We start from the raw sequence: 24804 nt of genomic DNA, 5'->3' as shown, positions 1-24804 counted from the left end.
TCTATCATTACTAGGTTGAATCGATAGCGTAACCTCCACGTAAAAAGTATATCCCGTTCGGAGGATAGCTTTGCCTTCCGTTATTCATGTTTCGTGAGGGTATACATAATAAGTGTATTAAAAAAAGAAAGAAAAATATACTCAACATAAACGTGTACGGAAATGAATTTATCGTTTCTTCGAAACTTTGGAAACATTTCTCTGTACACCACAGAGTGGGTAAAAAACGCGGTATCGATAGGTAACGGTATGCGCAAATGCATAACGACGGGGTAGGATAAAATTACACTCGAAGGGTTCACGGAGCGGGTAGATGGGGCAGGGTATATACCGGATTCTTGTACTCCGCGTGTTATATATACAAATCTATGTGGTCTGCTCTGCACGTACCTGCACCACCGCCGTTTGCGAATTCTCTGGCGCGTTTACGCAGTCGCTCGGCTCTAGTGAGCCTGGGCGGCGGCACCGGGTTCAAGGCGATCATACTACGGTGGTGCGCTGAGCGATCCTTGACACTTAAAGCGGATCGCCCGCCGCCGCCGACGGCCAAATGGCTCATACTGCGCGCTGACGACAGGAGGTGTCCTCCTCCTGCTCCAGCAGCACCACTGCCGCCGCACGTTGCGGCGGCGCGGTCCAGCCGAGTCATCGAACTCGCCCTACCTGGTGACCGACGGGACGAACTGGCTGATCCGGGACGGCTGCACGGCGTTAGATCACGTGGGGACAGGATGGTGGGCATCAGGTCCGTCTTGCGTCTGGCCGCCTTCCGTTCGGCGCTCCCGTCACCACCTTCTAAACACACATATGTTACACATGTACAAACGCGCACCATCACCTCGAAGAACAGACACCATCACATCGTAATAATGTTACGTCACACGAACACATCAACAATTAACTGTTGATCATTTTTTTTTTTTTAAATTTTAATTTCTCATTCGATACATGTACACGCGGAACAGTGCGCAACCGGCGTGTACGTTTTAGCGCATTGAAAAAATAAAAAAAAACCAGTGACGTTGCGATCAAATCGGTGCGATGGTTAGTACACACATAGTACGATTACATAACGTGTACAATACGAGCGGTTAAGTCGGATCGACGTGCTGACGTGATTTTTCATCGTCGATACACGCAGTTACGATTCTAAAAACGCTTCCTTCAACTTTAACGAGCGATTTTCGAATTTGTTATTGCAATACTATACAATTCCATGTTTAGGTGAATGGTAGGTTTGATAGGCCGATGATGTAGAGAACGGTTGGCACTGATTTGACAATGTAAAACGTGTTTGAACGTTATTGTTTGGAAATAATTGGACCCGACGGGGTATTGTTAGGCGTTCACAATGCCACTGTTACCTATATATACATATAGGCGCATATAGTGCACACGATCGACGCTACAAATTGCGTGCATGCAGCAGCAGAGTTTATAGCAATAAGCTCGTTAAGTTAATAGAGCTAATTAATTAATTAGTTAATTAAAATTCAAAACGATTGTAATTATGTTCTAGATATTGCACGCGCAGGAAGCGGTAAAAAAAAAATAGAAAATAAAATAAAGGCGTGATCGCTAATTAAAATACATATAATAATTTGATATGCATTAGTCGGGCAAGTGAAAAAAGTTCAAACATCTACGTATACACTACTACAATTACTACTACCACCCTGGACGCGTTTTCAAGCTGTTCGCGTCAGTATTACAACACATTTTATTCCAGGTACTTTAATCTTGACAAATATATTTGTTAGTTTTTTAAACATCGTCTTATTCCTAGCTATACTATATACTTTGAAACGATCAACGATTCAACATCGGTGAACACTTATAATGTTTATTTATTAACAAAGCTCTAAATTATGTAAGTATTACACGTTACACGAATATGATCGTGTATAATAATACACGGATGGTGTTAATGCATAAAAATATAATCGCACACTAATTCTTATTAATTGAAATCTGGTAAATTTGATGTCGATCCAATAATTTACCTACGCTGAAAATCCATGCATAATACGCTACGGATTTTTAACATATATTAAGTTAGGATAAAACACTCGGAACACGTAATAGGATTTTGTATCCCCAAAAACTCACCACTCCCCATATCTACAGGGTATTCTGGGATAACAGGATAATACACATCACTCCAACGCAAGACATCCGTTACGGATTGTCTCTTATTGTATTCTGAAAAATCTAATGTTTACACCATTTCGTTTCCCAATGTGTGTTTAAACGGCAATAGTATATCAAATCACATTAAATCTAACCGAAGCAAATATATTTACACGTGATTTACCGTCAGTGTTGCGGTTTGATAAACCACCGGCTGAAGCAGCTCTTTTTTTTCCAGAACATTCGTTCAGCTCACGTTCTGATGATCTCCTTGTAAGAGGGCCCATAGGAGTTGTACTGCTCAACATCATCACATTGCTGGTAGAAGTAGCTCTAAAAACGAATAATATTATTATAAATAATAGAACATCTATTGCATTTATTTTCAAAAGACGAGTGGAAAATTTGATGCTTAGGAAATATATTAATTTTATAAGTTAATATAATTTAATTTTAAGGAATAAAACTGAAAAAGAAATAATTTAAATATTTATTTACCTGCGACTGGCCCAATACGATCCTCCTGTTTCAGACGGTTCAAGCATGCGAGGCGTGGAACTACCAAATGCAAAGACAATTGAACTACGTTCATTTCTTCTTTTTGACTCTATTCTAGCTTCACGTTCCTTAGAAATCAGCGAATAATTAAATCAATACATTTAAAATTATACATATATCTGGCTTTTATTAATTACTTGATTTTTTTTTAATATAGCCTCCCGTTTCTCTCGTTCAGCTTCAAATAATTGACGTTTTCTTTCTTCCACTTGTTGCCGCCTTTCGAAATCACGTGAACGCATTTCCTCTAAACGTCTTCGTCTTTCCTCTTCTTTTTGTTCTCGATACCTTTGAACAGCCAGTGCCTAGAATAATAAATATAATAGAGTTAATATATTTCGATAATATTTGCCGGATACAGAAACGAATTAGGTCGATAAAATATTACTTGTTGTTTGAGTTCTTCAAGTTTTCTTTGGCGTTCTTCATCGTGCTTCTCACGAACAAGTCGTAATCGTTCTTCGCGGTCTTTGATAGCATCTTTTCCTTTATAAACAAAAACCATAATCCATTTCAATATGCACTAACATGTAATAGAGAAGTTATTCAATTGATAATAACAGCAATCACCCACTAAAGTGGCATTGAGAAGTACGTGTGAGCAGATACATAATGCTCATGTTAAAGATCAAAACATGAGATTCACGATATTACAATTACGATAAAACAAAGGAAAAATACAATAGTTTTGTAGTTTGCTACATATACTATTGATGTAAACGTTTAAACCTCACGTAACATGATAAATTAAAAAAAAAATGATAAACATATCCAGATCAAACAGATCGCTCCTCAATTATAAATTGTACATTCAATTTAAAAAGCGTATTCATATATATTATATATATATATTTTTTTTTAATAAAATGCATTTGAAATAATAATACTGCACATATTTTTAACACACACACACACACACACACACCTATATATATATAAATATATGTTGAGTATTATATATAAATCTATAGAAATAATTTAAATCGAGTAAAATAAAGAATGTCTTAACTTTAACTTTGAAATCAGCATAAAAAACTATGTGCCATTAATCATACCCAGAACTAATAATAATTGTTAGTTATTTTTCACAGTAAAACAAAAATACAAACAAATGGACCAAAAATTATTCAATATTATGTTAGTATATATTTGTCCTAAAATACACAGGCAAGAGGAGAACATTTAAGTAAACCTGTTTCATATGTTTCACCATAAAAGTCAAATGAATCTGCGCCATGGGCAAACCAATGAAGTCCTCCTGATCGTATGAAAAAAAAAATAAACAGTTAAAATTATACCACAGGAAAGCATTTTTTTAAATTTGGTATACATTACAATATGTTTGCTTATAAGTATATTATCTATACATTATTAATATTCCTGTAAATCAAACCGTCTAATAGAAATTAATGTACGACTAAGTATCAAAAGTGTTTTATTATAAACAATTTTTAAATACAAGTATATAGGAATTATCATAAACATGGATTCTGTGATAAAGGTCAATTTACGATACAAAACTTTCATTTATGTTTCTGATTACATCACATTACAATAACGAAGAAATAAATCGAAAATAGTAAATAATGTAATGTACCAATTACCTATTCAATGTTGGGAAATATTTCTATTATATTAATATAAATTGGAATTGTGTACATTGTATTAGTATTATTATGTAGTTAACGTTACCTTTAGAAGGATTTTGTGGTGGTGTTGGTGCAGTACTTGGCCGGTTGTCAGAGTTAACAGTGGTTACTCCTGCTAAAAATAGAAAAAAATAAATTAGAATTTTTTAATATTTAAAGATCTAACAAGCATAATATATATCAGTGTTGATAAACGATTATTCTTAGGTGAAAAGTCAAAACCAAAAAGTATTATTCGTATAGTAAACAATCGGCCAATCCTATACACTAGTACGTTTTATAATAATTCTACACGAATAAGTATCTATTGTTATTTATCAAGTCGAGTGGGTATGTATAATTCGTGCCCACTCATGTACGACTCATCATACAATGTTCGTACAGAGTAAACACAATAATAACTCTCACGAATCATCATCTAGTTGAGGGGAAAAAAAACGATTCTATTTTTATTCGGTCGACTGTTGGGCAAACGCGTGTAAATATCACGGACGAATTCGTGCCTAAGTATACCTATAATAAACATGTTATAATTACACAGTCATGTGAAATTGGAATTTATATATATATTTTTTTTTATACATTTTAATAACATTATTGCCGCGTTTACGTTGTGTATCGATGCCGCCGATGGAAAAAATGACATCATGGCGGTCGCGACCTCCACGAACACGGCGAGTGACCGCTCCTAAAAAAGAAAACGTTCGCGTCACGCGGACAATGAGCACGCGGGACGGTGGCGGCGGCGTTCTTGTATTCGTTGGTGTACCTACACACGCGCGGCGAGCGAGCAAAGAGAATGGCGGTTTTGGTTTCAAACCGAACAATAATAGTACAATAATAACAACAACATCGTTTTTGGTTTTCGGTTCGTCACGCGCGGCCGCCGATCGCAGCTCGCGCGTCCGTTGTTTATCTGGTGAAAAACACACACGTACGAGGCGATCGTGTGACGGACACGGCGATAATACATATTATTGTGTTATTGACGTTGACAGCATGGGCAAGTTTCGAACAATCGATTTTTCGCAAAACCAGCTAAGCGGTTATTCGAGTCCGAATTCACATCCATACGCGCGGACGTGTTCACGGACAATCCGGGTTACGGAGACGACGGTTTTTTCGCGCTTTCACGATTGTCCCCGCGCACTGGTAATTAAAAATACAGACTGCTTCACGCAAACGGATATAAATGCGTGTACGAGTATTAAATGCGATCGAACGCATAAAAAAAAAACCGACTGACCGTAAGTCGAGTTTCCCATCGTGGAAAACACCGTCGGTGGTGAGAAAATTAAACGCACGTTGCGCAAAAGCTATACGTGTATAGAGAGTGAGAGTCCTCGAGCTCGGGCGACAATCGACGACGGGTTAGAATAAGGTCGGCAAGGGATTTACATCGGAGTCCTAAAGTTTAAAATAATAAATCAACGAGGTCCAGTGAAAAAAATCTTTTTCAAATCTTTAAATTTTAAAAATAGCAGTCTAAAAATAAAAGTTAACAGGGTCCAGAGTATTGCCTTCCGACAGTTGCCGACCCTAGGGTTAGAACATCGTTCGAAGGGGATATTATTGTAAATGCGTGCCGTGGTATCGTACCGGCGGTGCGGGTGCAGGCTGCAGGCGAGTCGAACGTGACGTGTCGGTCTGGACGTTGAGGCGGCGACGCGTGCCGACGATGAGGAACGTAACGGCGAGCGGGCGGCACGGGCGCGGCGGCGGCGGACAGCGATGTCCTGAGAATGCCCCTGAGGGCCGTCAGCGCGGACTCGGGTATGTTGCGGGGGGCTGAAAAGCACCCGAGCGTCATCGGCGCGACCGTCGGACGTTCCATCACGCGCGGCAACAACGGCGGAGATCGCGCGCGTACACGACGACGGCGACTGACACACATACGCGCGCGGGTCCGCTCACGCGTGTTGACGGAGGCGGCCCCGCAAAACACGCGGCGTGAGCAGTGGTACAGAGGAGAAAGGACGACGCGAATCGCGCGAACACGTCGGACGATCGTCATTACCGCGGCGACTAATTATCGCGCACGCGTCTCGCCACCGTACACATTCGTTACAACGGTTTCGCGTATCCGTAACGCGGCGGCGATCGACAATTGGAGGATGCCCGACCAACACGTACAACAGGAAGGAAACGTATAACACGTTATAGCATGAAACACGTATTATACGTACGTATAAAAATAAGATCCCTTATAAATAATTATCATTATTTTATCGCGCACGTATTTAGAGTAGATTCATTGTACCTACATTTTTCATTACCATTGTACATGTGGTATTTGTAACACTTTTAATGTTAATAGATTATAAACGAAAAATTATATTCAAAATATATTTTTACTATGCATAAAAATTAAAAACCTTACTTAATATCTGACATAGGAAGTATTTTCAATTTTTAAAAGTGAATTTCAAAAACAACCCGTATTATACGTTTTATACACGTATATTACCAACCCTGATGTCATAGAGGTAATTATGGGATGGGAGACTTGGGAGGGGGAGGGAGCTAAGCCCCCAACATGAATTTTAGCCCCCCTCTCCTGTCATGATTCTTAGTCTTGTTAACGGTAACTAAATTTTTAATTTTAATTTAAAATATCGTTTTATTTTTTTTTTGGTTATACATACATATACATATATATATATATCACTGTAATACGATGATTGTATTTAAGGTTTTACTGCATAAATATTAATTAGAAATTATTAAAAAATTAAACACAAAAATAGTCGTAAAAGACGTACGATTATTAATAACTTATGATAACGATTAACGAGTAACGAAATATTAATGAAACTAACTTAAAATCAGAAATTTTGGTTCCGAAAAACTGTTATGACAATTAATTGGAAAACATTAAGAATTAGGAATATTTAAAGTATCTAAAGAGTATCGTTGAAAAATCTGGTTTTCCAAATTTATACAAAATGCTACATTTAGGGCTTGCAGTTCCAACAAACATCTTGTAAAAGAACATTCTCAGCAATACGTCAAATAAACACCTACATAAGGTCAACTACAAGGTCGTATCTGGGGGGGTCCAAGGTGTCTGGACCCCCCTGAAATTTCTTCAATATTTTATGAATGTTTAAAATACTTATTTATTTTTAATAAAAACATAAATATTTTCAGTCAAAAATGGCTTAAGCTCCAATTAATCATTGATTACTTTTAATTTTATATCATAATATCATATGAACCTAACCTAACAGGTTTTTCTTCTATTAAACATATTAGGGCTGAAGCCTCCCCCAAACTTTAGGATCTAGTTACGCCAATGCCTAACGTAAAACACACGTCACGCGCATACCGGTGGCGCGTCGGTTTCGTGTCGTTTGTTTTACAACGATACTTCGCGTGTTAACGGGTATTGAGTTTAAACGGAACGCTAATTAATTAATACGTTTTTGTATGCCGGTTTTTTTCCTTCTCTTTCCGTAGTTTTCCAACGAGTACGTCGCGTATACATTGGCGAGCGGTGCGTCATAAAAACAATTTAAACCTACATAATTTAAATCAGAGTGTATACATCGATTATAAGCGGCAGCGGCGCGTCACAAATCAAACATGTTCGAATTTTGACTCGCGTTGCTCTTGAAAATATACTGTTATCTATACTATACTATCAGTTATTATTTTAACTGTCAACACACCGCTAATGTCGAAGAAGACAAGTCAAAATACACGTGAATTTTAATTTCCGAGGTGCGGATTTACCCGAGTCTTTGAGATGTCACACATCCGGAACATAAAAATTGCGAAAAGATTAAAAAGAAATGAGAGGAAGTTGAAAAAATCATTGGATTGACTGGTATTATACAATATAATATTAATTGTTTTAATTATATTAATAATATTTATAGTTTATTATATAAAAAGTAGGTTAATAGGTAGTAGTTGGTACTTGGCGGATGCTCACACGTTCTTTAATCTATGTACTATGTACGACAAGAATTAATATATTTTTAGAATAGTACTAACACTGAAACCTCAGACAAGATAAATTAAAATATATATAAAATATAATATTCAATTTTACATCATAACCTACTGTCTTTTAAAAAAATAATCGACGAACGCTTTTCTTATGTATTTGGCTCTTTGAAGAACATTTGCACCTCTTGCTGGTTGAACCGTTGTTTTATTTTCCTCAATTATTTTCTGTGCCTAGTATAATGTTACAATAATCTAAGTCACTATTGCCATCTTTTTTCCTGATAATTTGTGTAATATACATATAAATTTAATAAATGTAATAGTAAATAGTAATAATAAATGATAATTGGTTTTTTTGAGCTAACTTCTATACCTTTTCCAAGTAATCTCCATTTAACTCGAAGTATACCAAAAATTCACTCAATTCATTTGCGTTCTTTCGATAAACTATCGTTAAAATTTTTTGTAGCTGCATTTAACTTCGAGAAGGAAATAGACACATTTCGTCACCAATTAACACATGAGAAACTTTAATATTTGTCGCAGGCATATTTTTTTCTGGGTCATATTAAATTTATTGTTGTGAATCAAATAAAATAATTTTGAAGATGGCAAAAGTTCCACCATCACTCTGTTTTTCTCTTGCGCCGACTTCAACAGTTAAATTAATAGAACTCGAAGAACAAAAAGTTGCTATTCTTCAAAAAACACAAGATAGTGAAAAAAAAAACCTGAAAATGCAGACGCTCAATTTCTATTAAGACTTTTGCCTCATTTTAATAGATTGCAACCACTTAAGAACTGGAAATTAGAAGTGAAATACAAAATGCTGTGTTCAACGTTTACAGAAGAAAAAGCTATTCGTCTAATAGTTATGAATGTATTTCAGAAGTATCACCAATACAAACCACATCATCTCATCAACCAGCGCAAAGAAAAATTTATCGCCCTATAATGATGTAGAAAATTATCTTTACTAACAAGTGAGCGAACCCAATGGAATATTCTTGGAAATATAGTTCCATTAACCGTTTAATGTTATGTGCCGAACACGAACAGAACCTTAAGTGTTGGCATACGGTGTGGAAATATTTCATTAGATACTAATCAACATTTGTATAGTCTTGATAAGACACTAGATTAATATTTTACATACAACTAGCAACACGTATCATAACATTTTTAGTACCCGTTATGAAACAGACTGTTTTTTTTTATTATTATTAGCAATACATTAGTTACATAGTATACATGTTATAAGTTAATTTCCAAATTTTGTATATTTATAAGTTAAGAAGTTATAACAATTTATAAAGTTTACTTATTATAATCAGGAGCGTATTTAGGGGGGGAGGGTGATGTGAGTGTTAGAACACCCCCCCCATCTACCGTATTTTATGGTTAGATTAGGTTAGGTTTCACCAAATTGCAAACTTATAGTATAATTTGAATAAACGTTGTATACAACTTGTAGATTTTATATATACTGTCTTAATTTAATAATTTATATAAATACATGGTATTTATTAATGTAATACGGGGGAGGAGGAGGCAGACCCCTCAATTACCATGAGTTGATTAAATTTTAAAACACCCCCGTTAAATGAATCCTGGATACGCCACTGATTATAATAACACATTTATGGTAGTACATTGTATCCTTGTTTTATTATTTAAATATTTACTTACCGTATAGTTACGTTTAATCTTTCGGCAGGTGATTTATTTTTTAATACTATGAATGATTTTTTATAAAATAAAATCATACGTCTCAACTGACATTCGTAAGTACTCAAAAATCTCTCTAGTGATTTTTTTAAATCATTATACAAACTATGATACTTTCCATAAAATTTTATTCGGCAATTTATGGGGTAAACAGCAATTTTTTTTTTTTTTTTTTAATTTTTTTTTTTTTTAGTAACTTACTACGTAAAAACGGATTATCCAAAATTAACGAGATACGTTCTACTGTAATGAACGATATGGTAATAATGTGCACGTCACACAGAATCCAGACAAAATACAACTATGTACCGAAGACAGATTAATAAAAATATAGCAAGCCGTTGAAAAGAACGCGCCTCAATGTACCACAATGGTACACACTTAGTTGCTTGCCAATGTACACGCGACTTTATGAGTTTCCGAGCGACACGGGTAGTACCTATAATATTTCTATGGTGTATCCGAATTGGTTCCCACATGATTTCAAAGTACCGCCTATACGCGCACATGTAGGTTTGATAAAGATTGTGTGTTTTTTTGTTTTCAAGCCAGTTGTAGTATATTTTATTTTAACACTTAATAATGATTATGAATTTTTAATGATCATCCGATTCGGATGATATCAGAGGGAATTTCACATTTTTTGAAAGCTTTTATCCGTATTAATGCGTGCTACCTAGAATTTCCGGAACCAATTAGGAATTGCGATGCGGTCGTATTTTTAAATTCACGTACTCATAACTAGCTTATAAATTAAACGTAAGTAAAAACTTACGTACGAAAATATTTTGATATTTGTATTAAGCTGACAACTACTAAATACAGATTTGCAGTGTTTCACGTAAGAAAGACGCAACGCGGGTTTTTTTAAGGTGTTTGAGTCACCGAGAAACGCAATTTGTAAAAAAATTATATCGAAATCACACCGGGAGTGAAACGATTTTATTTTATTACTAGGAAGACGTGAAATATCTGATAGCGATTCTATATAGTTCCAGAAGTCTGTGCTAACGAATATTAAGATAAAAATCTCTTACATTTTTTTTTCTTATTCGTATTTAAGTAATACCGCAGTTAATAATTTATTAGTGAAAGTTTAAGTACATATCTAATTAGAAAAATAAAAATAAACTTTTCTTTTATAGATCAATCTTTCAAGTATAATAAAACACAATAAATATAAGTAACTAATTAAAGTATTTACTGATTCCAGTACTGATTTTACCCTATATTTACTGTGGAGTTTAAGTTTCAGGGTACACAGTTGGCGTGGACAACAGCAAAAATATTCCTACTTTATTAAAAAAAAAATCATTTCTCGTTAGTTTATCTAAAACCACGTGCTTCTCATGACTATCACATTAATACTACGTTATAACATGGGCTGGGATTTTGATGCAAATATATCTTTTTTTCTGATTTCACAACACATAGGTCCGTAAGAAGAAAATATGTTTCAATTTATATTGATTAATTTAATGTAGTTTTTATTTCGCATTTTTTTTTCATTTTATGACAATTTTAACTTTATAAGCATTTTTAGGGCATTTATCAAGTTTTTAGGTCATTGTTCAGAATTTATCTATAAATTATTAAATATTAAGGTATTTAATTATGTATTTCAGCATTTTTTTGCTCAAAACTTGTACGTTTAGTTTGTAATTTACTAAATTGATAAACTAATAAATACGAACATATCGACTTATGTTCCTATTTTATCAACAATAGAACAAAATTAATATAGCTGAATATTTTTTTTTCTATTTACCAGAGTCCAATGACGATCATAACAGCAACTTATGAAATGAATTAAATTTAAATAAAGTTAAATCAAATTTAAATATTAAACAGAAAAGTACCTATTTTGTTATTATTATGTTAAATAAATATAATTAAATATGTTTGGTAACATGATTTTTATAATCTCATTTTTAAAATATGATAAATCAATTTTCTTATGCATTTTTTGATAGTTTTTAGAGCATTAAAAATCCCAGCCTTAGTTGTAACAAATTAAATAAATAACTTTAGTACATGATATGTAACTGTTCATGTAAATCGTTAATTATTTTTAATTATATGTCTGAATTTCAGAGTTGTCGTTTAAATATCATACTTGGTACTTCCGTATGGTCTAATAAGTACCAATTATATGGTTTCTTCAAATGTTATTTAAGATATTTAACTTCAAAGTGATGTAGTGTAATTACGGTATAATTTACAAATACAGAATACCAAATATATACGTCCATACTGTAATCATTGTATACATCCCTTCATAGTTCTATCATTGCGCTATAGAATACGTAATTTAACACTAATATTTAATATTTAATCAAGTATGTGTTCATAGGTTTGTACATTTTAGATAGAAAATAGGTAAAACTCGTTATATTATCTCAATTTTACTGATATTCTTATATATATATATATATATATGAGAACCTAATGAATATTAATTTTATTATTTTAATGAAAATAAATTTACTTTCCAAGATGAACTTCTAACATACTGATAAAAAAAAGCAATATGGTATTTTATTTTTAAAATTAACTAAATTTGTAATTATTTCAGTAAAAATGTTAACATATTTTTATCAGCCTGAAACTATGTTTTCAAATATACACTGCAAATGATAAAATGTGAACATCAAATTTCAAGGACTCAATATAATGTAACAAGAAATAGGGGTTAATTTTAAAAATTATAGTCCTATTTATTCTTTTTTTTAATTCATATAAAATGTTATATTTTCACTAAATTGAATTTTAATTCATGCGTTTTTTGTTAGATTACTGTAAATATAATAATAATGATAAACAATATTCTTTTACGGCTGATCAAATCTGAGATAAGCTCTGACATCACAGTCAATTTTTTTAAAAGAAATAATGAAATAATGAAATTTAAGAATATATAAGATGTATTTAAAATGTTAAAAACATGTATATTTATTTTTTTATTTTTATAATTCAAAATTAGTTTTATTGAGATACGAGTAAGTTATAATGAGTATATTAGAATTGCTTGTATTTTAAAAATCTTTCTTCACATAAGTGGAATTAAATATTGAAATCATTTCACATGCACATTTTTTCAGATTTGAAATAATGACAAAATATCAGTAAATTTAGCGGGCTGGTTTGAAAAACTTGACGGGCCATAGGTTGGAGGCCCCTAGATTTTAGATACTTAAATTTAATTTTTTTAACATAAATTAAGTTGGTATTTTTTTACCAATACATATAATATTAAAAAAAAAGTAATAATAATAATGATCCTGAATCATCCTGTTAACCTAACTTTCACTTTCAACTCTACTATATCTCTATACATTTTCACATTACTGATGCTCACTCGGACATGTCCTCTTTTATAACCTTTACGTATACCCGTATTAGATGCAGGTTTCTTCTGAATAAAACGTGTTTAAAGTGAATAAATATTCATAGATAATCAAAACAATTTTTTTATTTATAAAATATGACTACCCAATAACAAAGGTGAATAAAAAAAAAACTATTATTTAAATTATTATTTAACAAATTAAAGCCACCCATATTTTAAGATCATTTTGAATAATAAAATAATCCCAAATAAAATTACAGTATATAAACAGATATAATTATTTTATATTGTATTTAAGTTTTTATAAAATGAGGTCAATTAATTATATGCATACAATGTATGACGATCTACCGTGTATGACAACGATAGTGTAGAGAAAAATTAATGGCTAATTGTAGAATTCAAATTTTAATTAATTCCTTATACGGAGTTTCGAATGCTCAGTGAATTATGCATTAAGAAACAGTAAAAACGATTTAATAAATTTTAGGAACTGTAGCGAATACATTAATTACTAAACATTAAAAAATATTAAAATGTGCGACTGATTTCCATAACTAACGTTTTTTTAAAATCATATTGATGGAATAATTTATTATTTATTCGACGGATGTCATTTCGTAGAACTAAGTACCTATTTAAAAGAAGATAAATATTTTACCAAATCGTTAATAATTAACGATTTGGTTTTGATTTTTCCTCAATTATTGAGGAATTTGAATAGTTGTTGTGAGTGATAGGTAAAATAGCTTTTAATATGAAGTATAGAATTAAAAAATAATATAAAATGTTTAATGTATTATTAATGTAGTAACTATACTTTTATAGTTATGAAATGCAAATAATCAAGGGGCTCACAAGATAAATAGCTACTTGAAGAAGTAAATAATCTATATTATTACAAAATATTCGCAAATGAGACGGAAGCTTAAAAATATCAATGACCTTCCAAAACATGTAAAAAATAAATTTGACTATCACTGGGAAAGACAAATGGTTATTCATTAAACCTTACAATTGATTCGAAGAGGAACAACTAACTTTCTACATATAGACTTATCTGTAATAATTGATAAATGTTCATTAAAACAAAGTAACAAATACAAACTTTGACAACAACAATTTTTCAATTATCTTTAAATTACTAATTTGTGTCAACCAATTCTAATCAATGAGAAGCTGAACTGAAAGTTCTGTAGAATTCCTCACCAATACATTTTTTTTCGCAGTATGGTAATTATGTTAACATAGAGATCTAGTTATTATTATTATTTTTTAATTTAAATTGATGTGTATACTTTCAAATCTAACGTGGATATTATGTTATTATTCCTTAGTTATATTCAAAATTTTTATATGTACGTATAAATATGAAAATAATTAGATATCTCAGAATCTTCAGGGCTTCAATGTCAAGGTTTATCCTGGAGGCGAAGGATAAACTATAGAATAATAGTAATTTATTATTGTAACAACTGCTAAGTTATGAATTATTATGTTAGTTTGAAAAACGATTCAATAAAGATCCTAATTTTAAATCTAACTCTACCTTTTGAAACGGTTACAAAACATTTAATTGATTTTTTTTTTTATGAATTGGAAATAGTGTTATGGGCTATAGACTATAATGTAATTTGGTATAGTTACACTTTCACTGAAAAAATTACAGTAATTACTTGATCGTGAAAATTGCGTCATTTCTAGTTTAATGTTCAGTCAATTGTTCCCAAATACTACTATTGAAGTAATCAGTCGTAGAATAGAATATAAATAAGATAAAAACGATAAATTTTAGTTTTAAACCGTATATTGTTCACCATTGATCATTACTGTAACTATTTTTTTTTCAGAAAACCAATATATTTATTTACGATAATTATATATTGTAAAATTACATTAATAATATAAAATAAAAATGTCAAGTAATTTGAAATTAACACGAACTAATTGTTTGTAATTATCATATCATAAAGTATAACATACATATGTAAATACGAATTATACCGAAGTACTTTATACTTTTAAAATAAACCCTTATGGGTGAAAAATATATAAAATAATATAAGAATAAGCTTGTGACAACTATCTACTGTATATCTTCCGGTTTCACAGCTATTATTTTTGGTTAATTAGGACATTCTTTGGATGGTCATTGAAATAAGTTTATTGCGCGATACGGCCTAAATAATAACAATGGATGTACGTGTCAATCTCAAAATGAAAATAATGCAAGAAAAAAATATACGGCTAACGTTTATGTACGTTAGCCATTATAAAAAAGAAAAAACGTACTGTCTATTCGAAGAATTCGTTTACTGTAAAAAAATAATCATGAAACCGTGTCTGACACGTATAATGTTTAAAGTCGCTAATAAAAACAAATTTTAACCGTTTGAAATTAATTTCTATACCAAAAACTAATAAAAATGGCAAATCTAAAGTTAAGATAGATAAATTACTAAAAGTTCTCCGCAAAAAAATAATCTTAATTTTATATTTTCTAGTTATTAGTTTCATTACTATATATTTTATATTTAGTAGTCATTATTATATTCAGGGTTTATAAGTATGTTATCATGTTGTAAATTATAAATAATATACATGCACAATCTTATAATATTATGGCATGTTCATAAATTATTTAAAACAAATAATAAAGAAAAATGTAATTATTAAAATTTACTAGAAATAAAATATATGAAAAAGTTTTAAATAGTCCTATTAGACAAGAACTTTCAATAAAATGTTGTATTTTATTTGAAAACTAATTACTTAAATGGAAGTTTTTGTTGTTAAGGGTGTGGTAAATCTAATACATTAGATATATTTAGGTACAACTACATTTTTTTTTAATGTATTAAACATAATATAATAACATTGCATTGTTAAATATAAAACGATATTTTATGAATTTAATTAATTAAATACACACAAGGATCAAATTTAATAAGAAAATAAATTTAGGTCACTGTGGGGATCAAAACTCCAACTAAATTATTTTCATATATATTTTCATTAATTGACTTAATGTTGAATTCTGCTATAATATAATTCGGGGTTAATCAAACATCAATACATGCATGCTTAGCTATTTAAGGTTTTTTAAAATAATTCAGTGATATTATACTTCGAAGATATATCCAACATAATTCGAATATTAATAAATACTATAAATCTTACATATCCAAATATTTCCCTGAGGACCAAGATCCGCTTGCAGATACTGTTTTCGAAAAGCAAATCGTAATCCGTTTAAGTCGTCTCTAAGTTGATTACCATCCATATCCAATACACTCTCGGGTACTAACAACAAATTATCGATCCCTTCTTCGGGACCAGTTCGTCTGCTGTCCTCGTTATTATGTCGATAATGTGGTACCCTCAATAGACCCGCCATAGGTAAATTTGTTGAACATATCACGTAATAATCCACATATTTCGAACGAATAAAATAATAAAAAAAACACACTAAACTACTATATCCACATGCGAATTTAATGAAATTTGATAAACATATATTTGTCTACATCACATGGTCGGAGAGACTGGCGGTTGGATAGCTACAGCACGAACGACACTTACTAACCTACTGAAGCCTGAAACCAGTGCAGAAACCAACATTCCGCCGGCAGCACGGCTGGAGGGGAGCAACTCTGTCATTGATGTACTCTTGCGGATCACTTTCAAAACGGTAACCGATTTTCTTAGGTATAATTTTCCAGTATATTTATAACAATTTTATAATTATTAATAAAAAAATAAACACTTAACGCTTTTCAACAGAAACTTCTTAATTATAATTTTATATTATTAGGCGATATACAGGGAATTAATGATCTTATTTTTGACCAATTGTTATTGTTGTTCACAGAGCGTGTGAACACATATCTCATATTTAATTTCAAAATTATAAGAAATATCCCGGATTCTTGTTTTAATTTGTACTTAAAATAACATGGTAAATTAACAAATAGATACAAAATAATTATCGTAAGATAGTAGATATATATAAGAAGTGCAAATTTTGGTATACGATATTAGATTTTAAAAGTTTTTAATAATAGTTAAGATTAACGTAAATATGGATATTTATACTCTTAAATTAAAAAAGAATAATTATCCCATGAATAGGATACTTGGCTTGTATGAATCAATGGCTTGTAAACGCTAAAAAAATCATCCTGTATTATAATATTAGTATAGAACAGTGGTGGCCAAACTTTTTTTTCCTCGGGCCATAAAAAACAACTTTTTTTTTATCGCGGGCCATAAAAAAATGCATTCTAAATTTTTTTTTACGTAAATGCAAAATATTACAGTTATACAAATAAGTGCTGTAATATAGAAGACTTTCGCGGGCCGGATTTGGCCCGCGGGCCGTAGTTTGGCCACCACTGGTATAGAACATATATACATTAAAATAATGCAATTTAGTTCACGAATTTAATTTCGAGAATTTATTCAAATTTGTTACCACTTACATAAAAAAAAAATAATAATAAAATAATGCATACTATTATTTTATAATATAATACTACTTATTCTACAAAAATATCGTTATAAAAATTATAGTAGCAGAAATAGTATGTAAGATTTCTTTTAATACATACATTATAAGTTTTAGTATGAAAGAATAAGATCAAATAGAACATTAATAATAAGTATTTTAAATACTATAACTTAATTTAAATGTATAAAAATTAATGAACGTACAATATATTATAAATAGAGAAGTGAGAGTCGTAAATGGAGATTTCCTGTTGCATGTGTATACGTATATAATGTATCTGTTTAACATAGTTGCTGTAAGACGATGATTATTACTCATCACTTCATTAGGATATACATGACCCTGACCCTGACCATTCTGGTTGGATAAGTGTATTATAAACCAGTAATGCTGTGAAATTTGGGTCATAATACAAGAAACAAGAAAAAAAAACAGCCAACAGATTTCAAATTAATATAGATATGAAACAGTATAAATAACGAAACTGAACACACTGTTTTATTTTAACATTACGTACTTATAAAACTTTTATTATGAACTTTCTAATTTTAATTTTTTTTTATTATAATTTGTATTTAAAATTGCTCTCTCAAGCTTTAATAATAGAATAGGTAAAATTTTTATAAAATAAAAGAATACGTATTGAATTTATTCAAAATGACTGTAAATTAAATAGTAGTATAAAAAAAAGTACTTAAGTAAAATGACACATGCTCCGCAATTGAATTACATACATCATATTCAAGTAGTATAAGTAAAATATGTTAGCTATTAACAATTGTTTAAAATAACAAACATAAATATTTCCATGCATTTGAAAAGTGAAAATTGCATAGAAAACAGTGGGATACTTCAAAATGATTGGATACAGTTACGGTCCATCACCTTTATATACCACGCTTTTCATCGACACCTTCGATTTTCTACAATTAAACTGGGACACTTTCTAAAAATATATCCCTTTCAAATGTCATAACACACCATGATTGACGCATATTTTGTAAAACGAATAAAAGATTTTCAAATTTTTCTTCTTTCATATGATGAACATGTAAGTGAAATTTGAACTAAGGAAGATAATCTTTTGAAATAAATAGAATCAAACAAATTAAGTGGTTAAGATGTTTAATGTTTATGCATAATGCATACAAATATCTTTGTTATTCTTAAATAGTAATTTAAAATATAATATATTATATGATAAAATTCTTTGTTCTTCCATCATGTTGTATTACGTACAGTATTTAATCTGAAGAAAATTTACTTACTCCAGTTCTCATTGTATTGATTACTTGCTAACCAATCCATTTGCAAAACAAATGTGAGAGCATGGTTCATTGTTAAAAATATTAAAACGATATTTTTACTTATGGACTTATGTTTCAAATAGCATGTAATAGAATGGATTACTCACCTAAAAAGTAAAAAGATAAAATAATTAATACATTGATAATAAATATAAATGATATACTATAATGGGCATATATATATTATTAAATAACTGATGATTGACTAATAATTTTTTAAATAACTTCATTATATTTAATATCTTTAACAATACCTAACTAATATTGTTAGTAAAATTGTCTTTACTGGAAACATTATTGTTGGGAAGATTAAAAAATAAAACAATAGTCAATAGGAATAAATAATTTTAACTATAGTGAAAATGAAGGTACTTCGACAAAGGAGAATTCGTAGTTACATAATATTCAGAGACCCTGTTTGCAGCATCATATTATAAGGCCTCGAAAAAAATACATTGCAGGATCTCTATAACAGGGGTGGCAAACCTTTTTTGGTTCAACTGATAAATTTTTCAAATTAAGGTTTTGAAAATCGTTCACGTGTCTAAAGAAAATTATATTTTCTAAGAATAAAAATTAAATGATAAGATTTATTACATAATTTTTATTAAATTTTAGTCATTCTTAGTGAAACAAAGCAGCAATTGTTTCATCGGTCTAACATTTCTTTCTTTCGATTTAATTAAATTCGTTATGGCGAATAATCTTTTACAAACATAAGATGACGAAAAATATGAAAGTACAAGGAATATTATCATTTTTAATATATATATAATTTGTTTCTTCGAATTTCTTATAACCAATATTTTATAAGTAGTATAATTTTTTTTTTTTGTAAAATTTTTAATATTTTCAAATTTTTGCGCGTGCCATAGTTTCGCATCCCCTGTCTTATAACGTAGAAATAATTACATCAATAATAAGTACCTAATATAAATCATCATAATATATGGTAGAATGCATAATTTTTGATTTTATAAACAAATAATGTCTGAAGTTTTACGGTTTTACTAATTCATTTACGGATTGGCGAAATTATTTTAATAGTAAGTTTTATAATAATAAATAATTTGAAAAAAATTTAAATACATACAATCGTATTTTTATATTTTGTCTAAAATAAATATCGTAAAATAATAAAAAAAGCTCACGATATTATTATTATATTAGTATATTTTAATGTACAATTTTTATCTTTATATAACAATAACTAACGTAAGGAGTGACGATCTAAAACAGTGATTCCCAACATGGGCGCTACCGCCCCCTCGTGGACATTTTTTAATTTGAAGCGGGCGTTTATTTATCATTTACATTTGTATTGTTTATAACTAATTGCGATGAAATGTTAAACAGCGTAGAATAAAAATTAATTCAAAATATCAAATCTAATATATCGAATTATATAAGTATAATATTTATAAACACTTATATAACACCTAAATAATTATCTTATAGTACTATAAATTCTAGATATTAGGTAGGTGACAATAATAGCTTGATGTTATTATTGTCTTATCGGATTTATCGTATCCGTCGACATACCTAGTCGAAAGTCTTTAGAGCAGTTCAACAACTTTTGACCAAATCAAGAAACAAATTAGAAATATGTGAAAGAGGAGATTAAGGGGATGTCACACCCACATGTGTTGTCTTCGTCTACATACGTACAACATAACAAATTTGAGTTCAGTGATTCAAATGTAGTGAAGTTAGCTTTAATATTAGAGCAAACTGACCTATAATCAAAATTTAAGGGAAGAACATTATCTGTATTTTATTGGTCGGTTTTTTCCGATATTTTAATTTTTAAGCGTGTTATGAGTATGTAAAATATAATAATTAAAAAAACATAACTCGTTAAAAACTAAAATATCCGAAAAACCGACCAACAAAACACAAATAATGTACTCTCTTAAAGTTTGATTATAGGTCAGTTTACTATAATATTAAAGCTAACTTCACTACATTTGAATCACTGAACGCAAATATACTATGTTGTACGTATGTTAGACGGAGACAACACATGCGGGTGTGACGTCCTTTTAAGACTAATTGTGACTTCTATTAAGCCAGATAAAATTTCGTTAGCGGGAAACCATCAACATCAGGGCAGTCATTAGTCAAATAAGTATTTTTTGTGTTATTATTTTATATTAGCAATTTTGAAATCAAATTATATAATTCATATTATAAGTAAGTATTTAAATATAAAATTAACTAAATTGTAGAGTTAAAATGTTTATCTTTTTAAATTATTGATTGTGAGGGGGGGGGATGAGATTTTTAAAAAAATTACCAATAATTAATAAATATCATAGTCTTTTTTTATACGGTCTATATTAAATTCCGAAACTAGGAAATTTCATTGAATATCATACCAGTTTTTTGTGTTATCTGGCCCGTGAACCCTTTTTAATTTGTGTATGTGACCCAAAGGTTCGAAAAGGTTGCCAACCACTGATATAGTGTATAGAAATTAATCAGTACTCAAACTGTGGACTACAGAATTCTTGAAATATTTAAGAATATTACTTGAGTGTTGTATTAGTAAATAATAATTTTAAAGACATGTAAAATTAAACATTTAATTAGATGTACCTATTTTTATGTTAAATACATAAAACACATAACAATGTATACATATATTTAAATTAATTATCAAAAAATTGAGTAAAAATGTAGTAAAGAGCAATATAATTCGAGGCTTTAGATCATTATTAGTCTCCATTACTATTTTAACGACTGTATTGTATTACATGTATAAAAGACATTAATGAAAGTAAACAAATACATGTACATTGTTATAATACATTTTAGAAATGTGCAATGTCAACGAAGTGTAAACAAATTTTCAAATAAAAAAAAATAAAAATTAGCATAAGTGTAACGAAGATGGAAATTTTGAATAATTCAATGAAAAAATAAAGAAATTTTCTTTTAAATGAGGACAATCCATTTGAGCGACTGACCTTTTTTGTTTATTGTTATAGTTTGAGAAAAGTTTAATTATTTATCGAAAAAATGATAAAATGATACGTAAAATAAATAATAATATAACGTATATCAGTTTTGATATTATTATATTATAGAATTTAATTGAAGTTCGTATTCAGACGATTAATCGATCAACAATTATAAATAAATTATATTCGTTGGAATAGCAATAAATGGACATTAGCCTCAGTCTAATTAAAAAAGCAAGTTGATGGACCAGTTGCTAGTAAGATTGGCCTACCCACATTTTATATATTTTTAAGGAACCATACAAAACATAGAACAAACCACGACTTATCATTTTACAAGTGTGCCCCCTTTTCAAAATATTAAATGACAAGACTAATTTGTTAGTTTATCATAGATTTGAAAGTTAAAGTTATCGATTACACAACAACTAAGTAAATAAAAGGTAGATGTAAATGATGAAATAAATGGTTATAAATGTATACCGAATAATTTAAGAAAGTAAGTTTTACGTTACCGATATAAACAAACAAAAAAGGGAGCAATTTTGCACTGTGTAAATAAATTTAAACATTGTAGAATGAAACAGATACAAATTTAAAATATTTTAATAATATGGATCACAAAATCTTGCAAGAAAAACAGTTGATATTTATAAAAAAAAAGGAGTACTTAAAATTGTAAAGAAGTAATAATTTCATCAAAAAAATTGGTATAATTGGTACAAAGGATCTTTTATTTATGAACCAGTAATTTTAACTTGCCAAAAAATTATGTATAGTTAGTATAAATTAGCTTTGAAATAAGGACTAAATTGGTAAATAATTAGAAATTAAAATTCATTAAAAATTCTAATAAAAAATAAAAATATAATAATTATTGTTACATACAAATATTTAAAAACTACAGAGTAATTAAAAGAAAACGGTGCGTCACTTATGTTTTTTCTGTAAGGAAATGCAGAAACGTATCGACATAATCTGAAGTAGATAATAAATAGGCCAATAAATGAATCATACACTAAAAATGTACGTATAAATAAGAAATACAAAGTTATGTCATTATTTTTTCTCAAAAATCGATTGTATTGGCAGTAGTGTATAGATTCATAAATAATTATTTTAATATATAAAATGAAAAACAATAAAATTTTTATACTTAACATCATGAAAAAATAAAGAAAAGTTTCTATATCCTACATTTTACTCCATGACTCGAAATTTTAAATTAATGCCATAAGGTACATGCATTGATTATCTTATTAGGTATTATCTTGTATAGATTTGACAGAGAAATATAATTTTGTAAAATAATCAGATAAAATTATAAATAAAGTAATACAATATTAAAATGAATGGTTTTATAATAAAATATAATACAATTATAAACAACTGAAACGAAAGTAGGAAAGAATTGAGTTGACAGCAAAAAATGTAATATTTACTATTAATTTTAGGTTTTCATTATTTAATTCATTCGGTTTTACGTCGAATGATTTTAAAAATCATAGATTAATATTAAGTCCTGTCCACAAGCTGGAATTTTCATAACTTATGTGAATACTAAAAACGTAGTGTAAAAAAACGTTATAATTCATCTATTAGGAGCAATACGCTAATTTAATACCTAGTACTCAAAAAGAAAATAAACTATAATTTACGCATAAAGCTAGTATGTTGGAAATACATTATAATTATACTCTAACAGGAAATCTTAAAATAAATGTCTGGAGTAATAAGGGTTGACATTGTCCTATGGACAGCAAAAATAGATTAAAGAATTTCAAACAAAAACGATGTTAACAAAATTAATGTCAAAATCGTATGGCTACGGTGAAACTGTAACAAAGTAATAAACTATAGTTGTTGAATATTTAACAGTAATTTAGAATAATGTACATTAATACAAACATATTATCCAAGTATTTATTAAAAATAATAATAAACGTAAAATCAACTTACAGAAAATAACGTTCGTATAAGAAAAATATATGATTTATGTTTAGATGTATAAACATCACCGAGTAAAGCAGAATTAAAACTGGCAAAACTATTTCCACGCATACATATAAACAATAAAACTACCGGAAGTACGCATATGCACAAGTAAAATGAGCAACGGTGAGACCGGCTGTTTAAAGTATACTTCCGAAATTTAAACTATAGGTAACAAAACAGAAGTGATGGTAAAAAATATTCGTTAATAAGTTTTGTTTTGTATGCATTTTCTGGTTTATTATGCTGATCAAAATTAATTATCATTTGTAATCAATTAAAATAAAACCACTTACTATCTACGTTTTAATTCACAACTTTTGACAATAATTTTGAATCATAAATATAACCTATATTTTTAATGGTTTTAGTACCTATTTAACAGAATTTAAGTATATCCACGTATCTTGTATCAATTATATAATTGAATAATAATTACTTTTTTTTTAAAATAATATTGATATTTAAATTATTTAACAAACAATATTTTTTTTAATAATTACCAGTGTTATATTATATCATAGTATATTTTTTGATACGTCGTTTATACGTAAATTTAAATAGTAACACTAAAATGGTTCTTAATAAAAATATAGGTTACTGAGTAACTTAAAGATTAATAACAAAAAAAAACAATCATCATTATTATTTCTAAATATAA

At 29.5% G+C, this 24804-nt stretch overlaps 1 protein-coding gene across 20 annotated transcripts in view; it reads right to left on the bottom strand.

The window, feature by feature from the left end:
* Positions 1-24804, bottom strand: part of LOC112683934 (ensconsin-like) — a 39008-nt gene that overhangs the window by 7160 nt on the left and 7044 nt on the right. The window contains exons 2-10 of one of the 20 annotated variants that reach the window (XM_025555174.1): positions 19147-19173; positions 4381-4452; positions 3881-3946; positions 3077-3174; positions 2826-2993; positions 2629-2756; positions 2315-2463; positions 2110-2211; positions 391-795 (exon numbers count right to left, since the gene is read on the bottom strand). In XM_025555174.1, the coding sequence (XP_025410959.1) occupies positions 391-795; positions 2110-2211; positions 2315-2463; positions 2629-2756; positions 2826-2993; positions 3077-3174; positions 3881-3946; positions 4381-4452; positions 19147-19173 (1215 nt within the window). Of the gene's footprint in view, positions 1-390; positions 796-2109; positions 2212-2314; positions 2464-2628; positions 2757-2825; positions 2994-3076; positions 3175-3880; positions 3947-4380; positions 4453-5936; positions 6211-16548; positions 16955-19146; positions 19174-24804 lie in introns of those variants that run through there. The other 19 variants (XM_025555177.1, XM_025555170.1, XM_025555171.1 and 16 more) reach the window with 19 other exon arrangements.

This window comes from Sipha flava, unplaced genomic scaffold (assembly GCF_003268045.1).
Source record: "Sipha flava isolate LNK unplaced genomic scaffold, YSA_version1 237_pilon_pilon, whole genome shotgun sequence".
Classification (NCBI taxonomy): Eukaryota; Metazoa; Arthropoda; class Insecta; order Hemiptera; family Aphididae; genus Sipha; species Sipha flava.
This window is presented reverse-complemented; position numbering and strand designations above follow the sequence as displayed.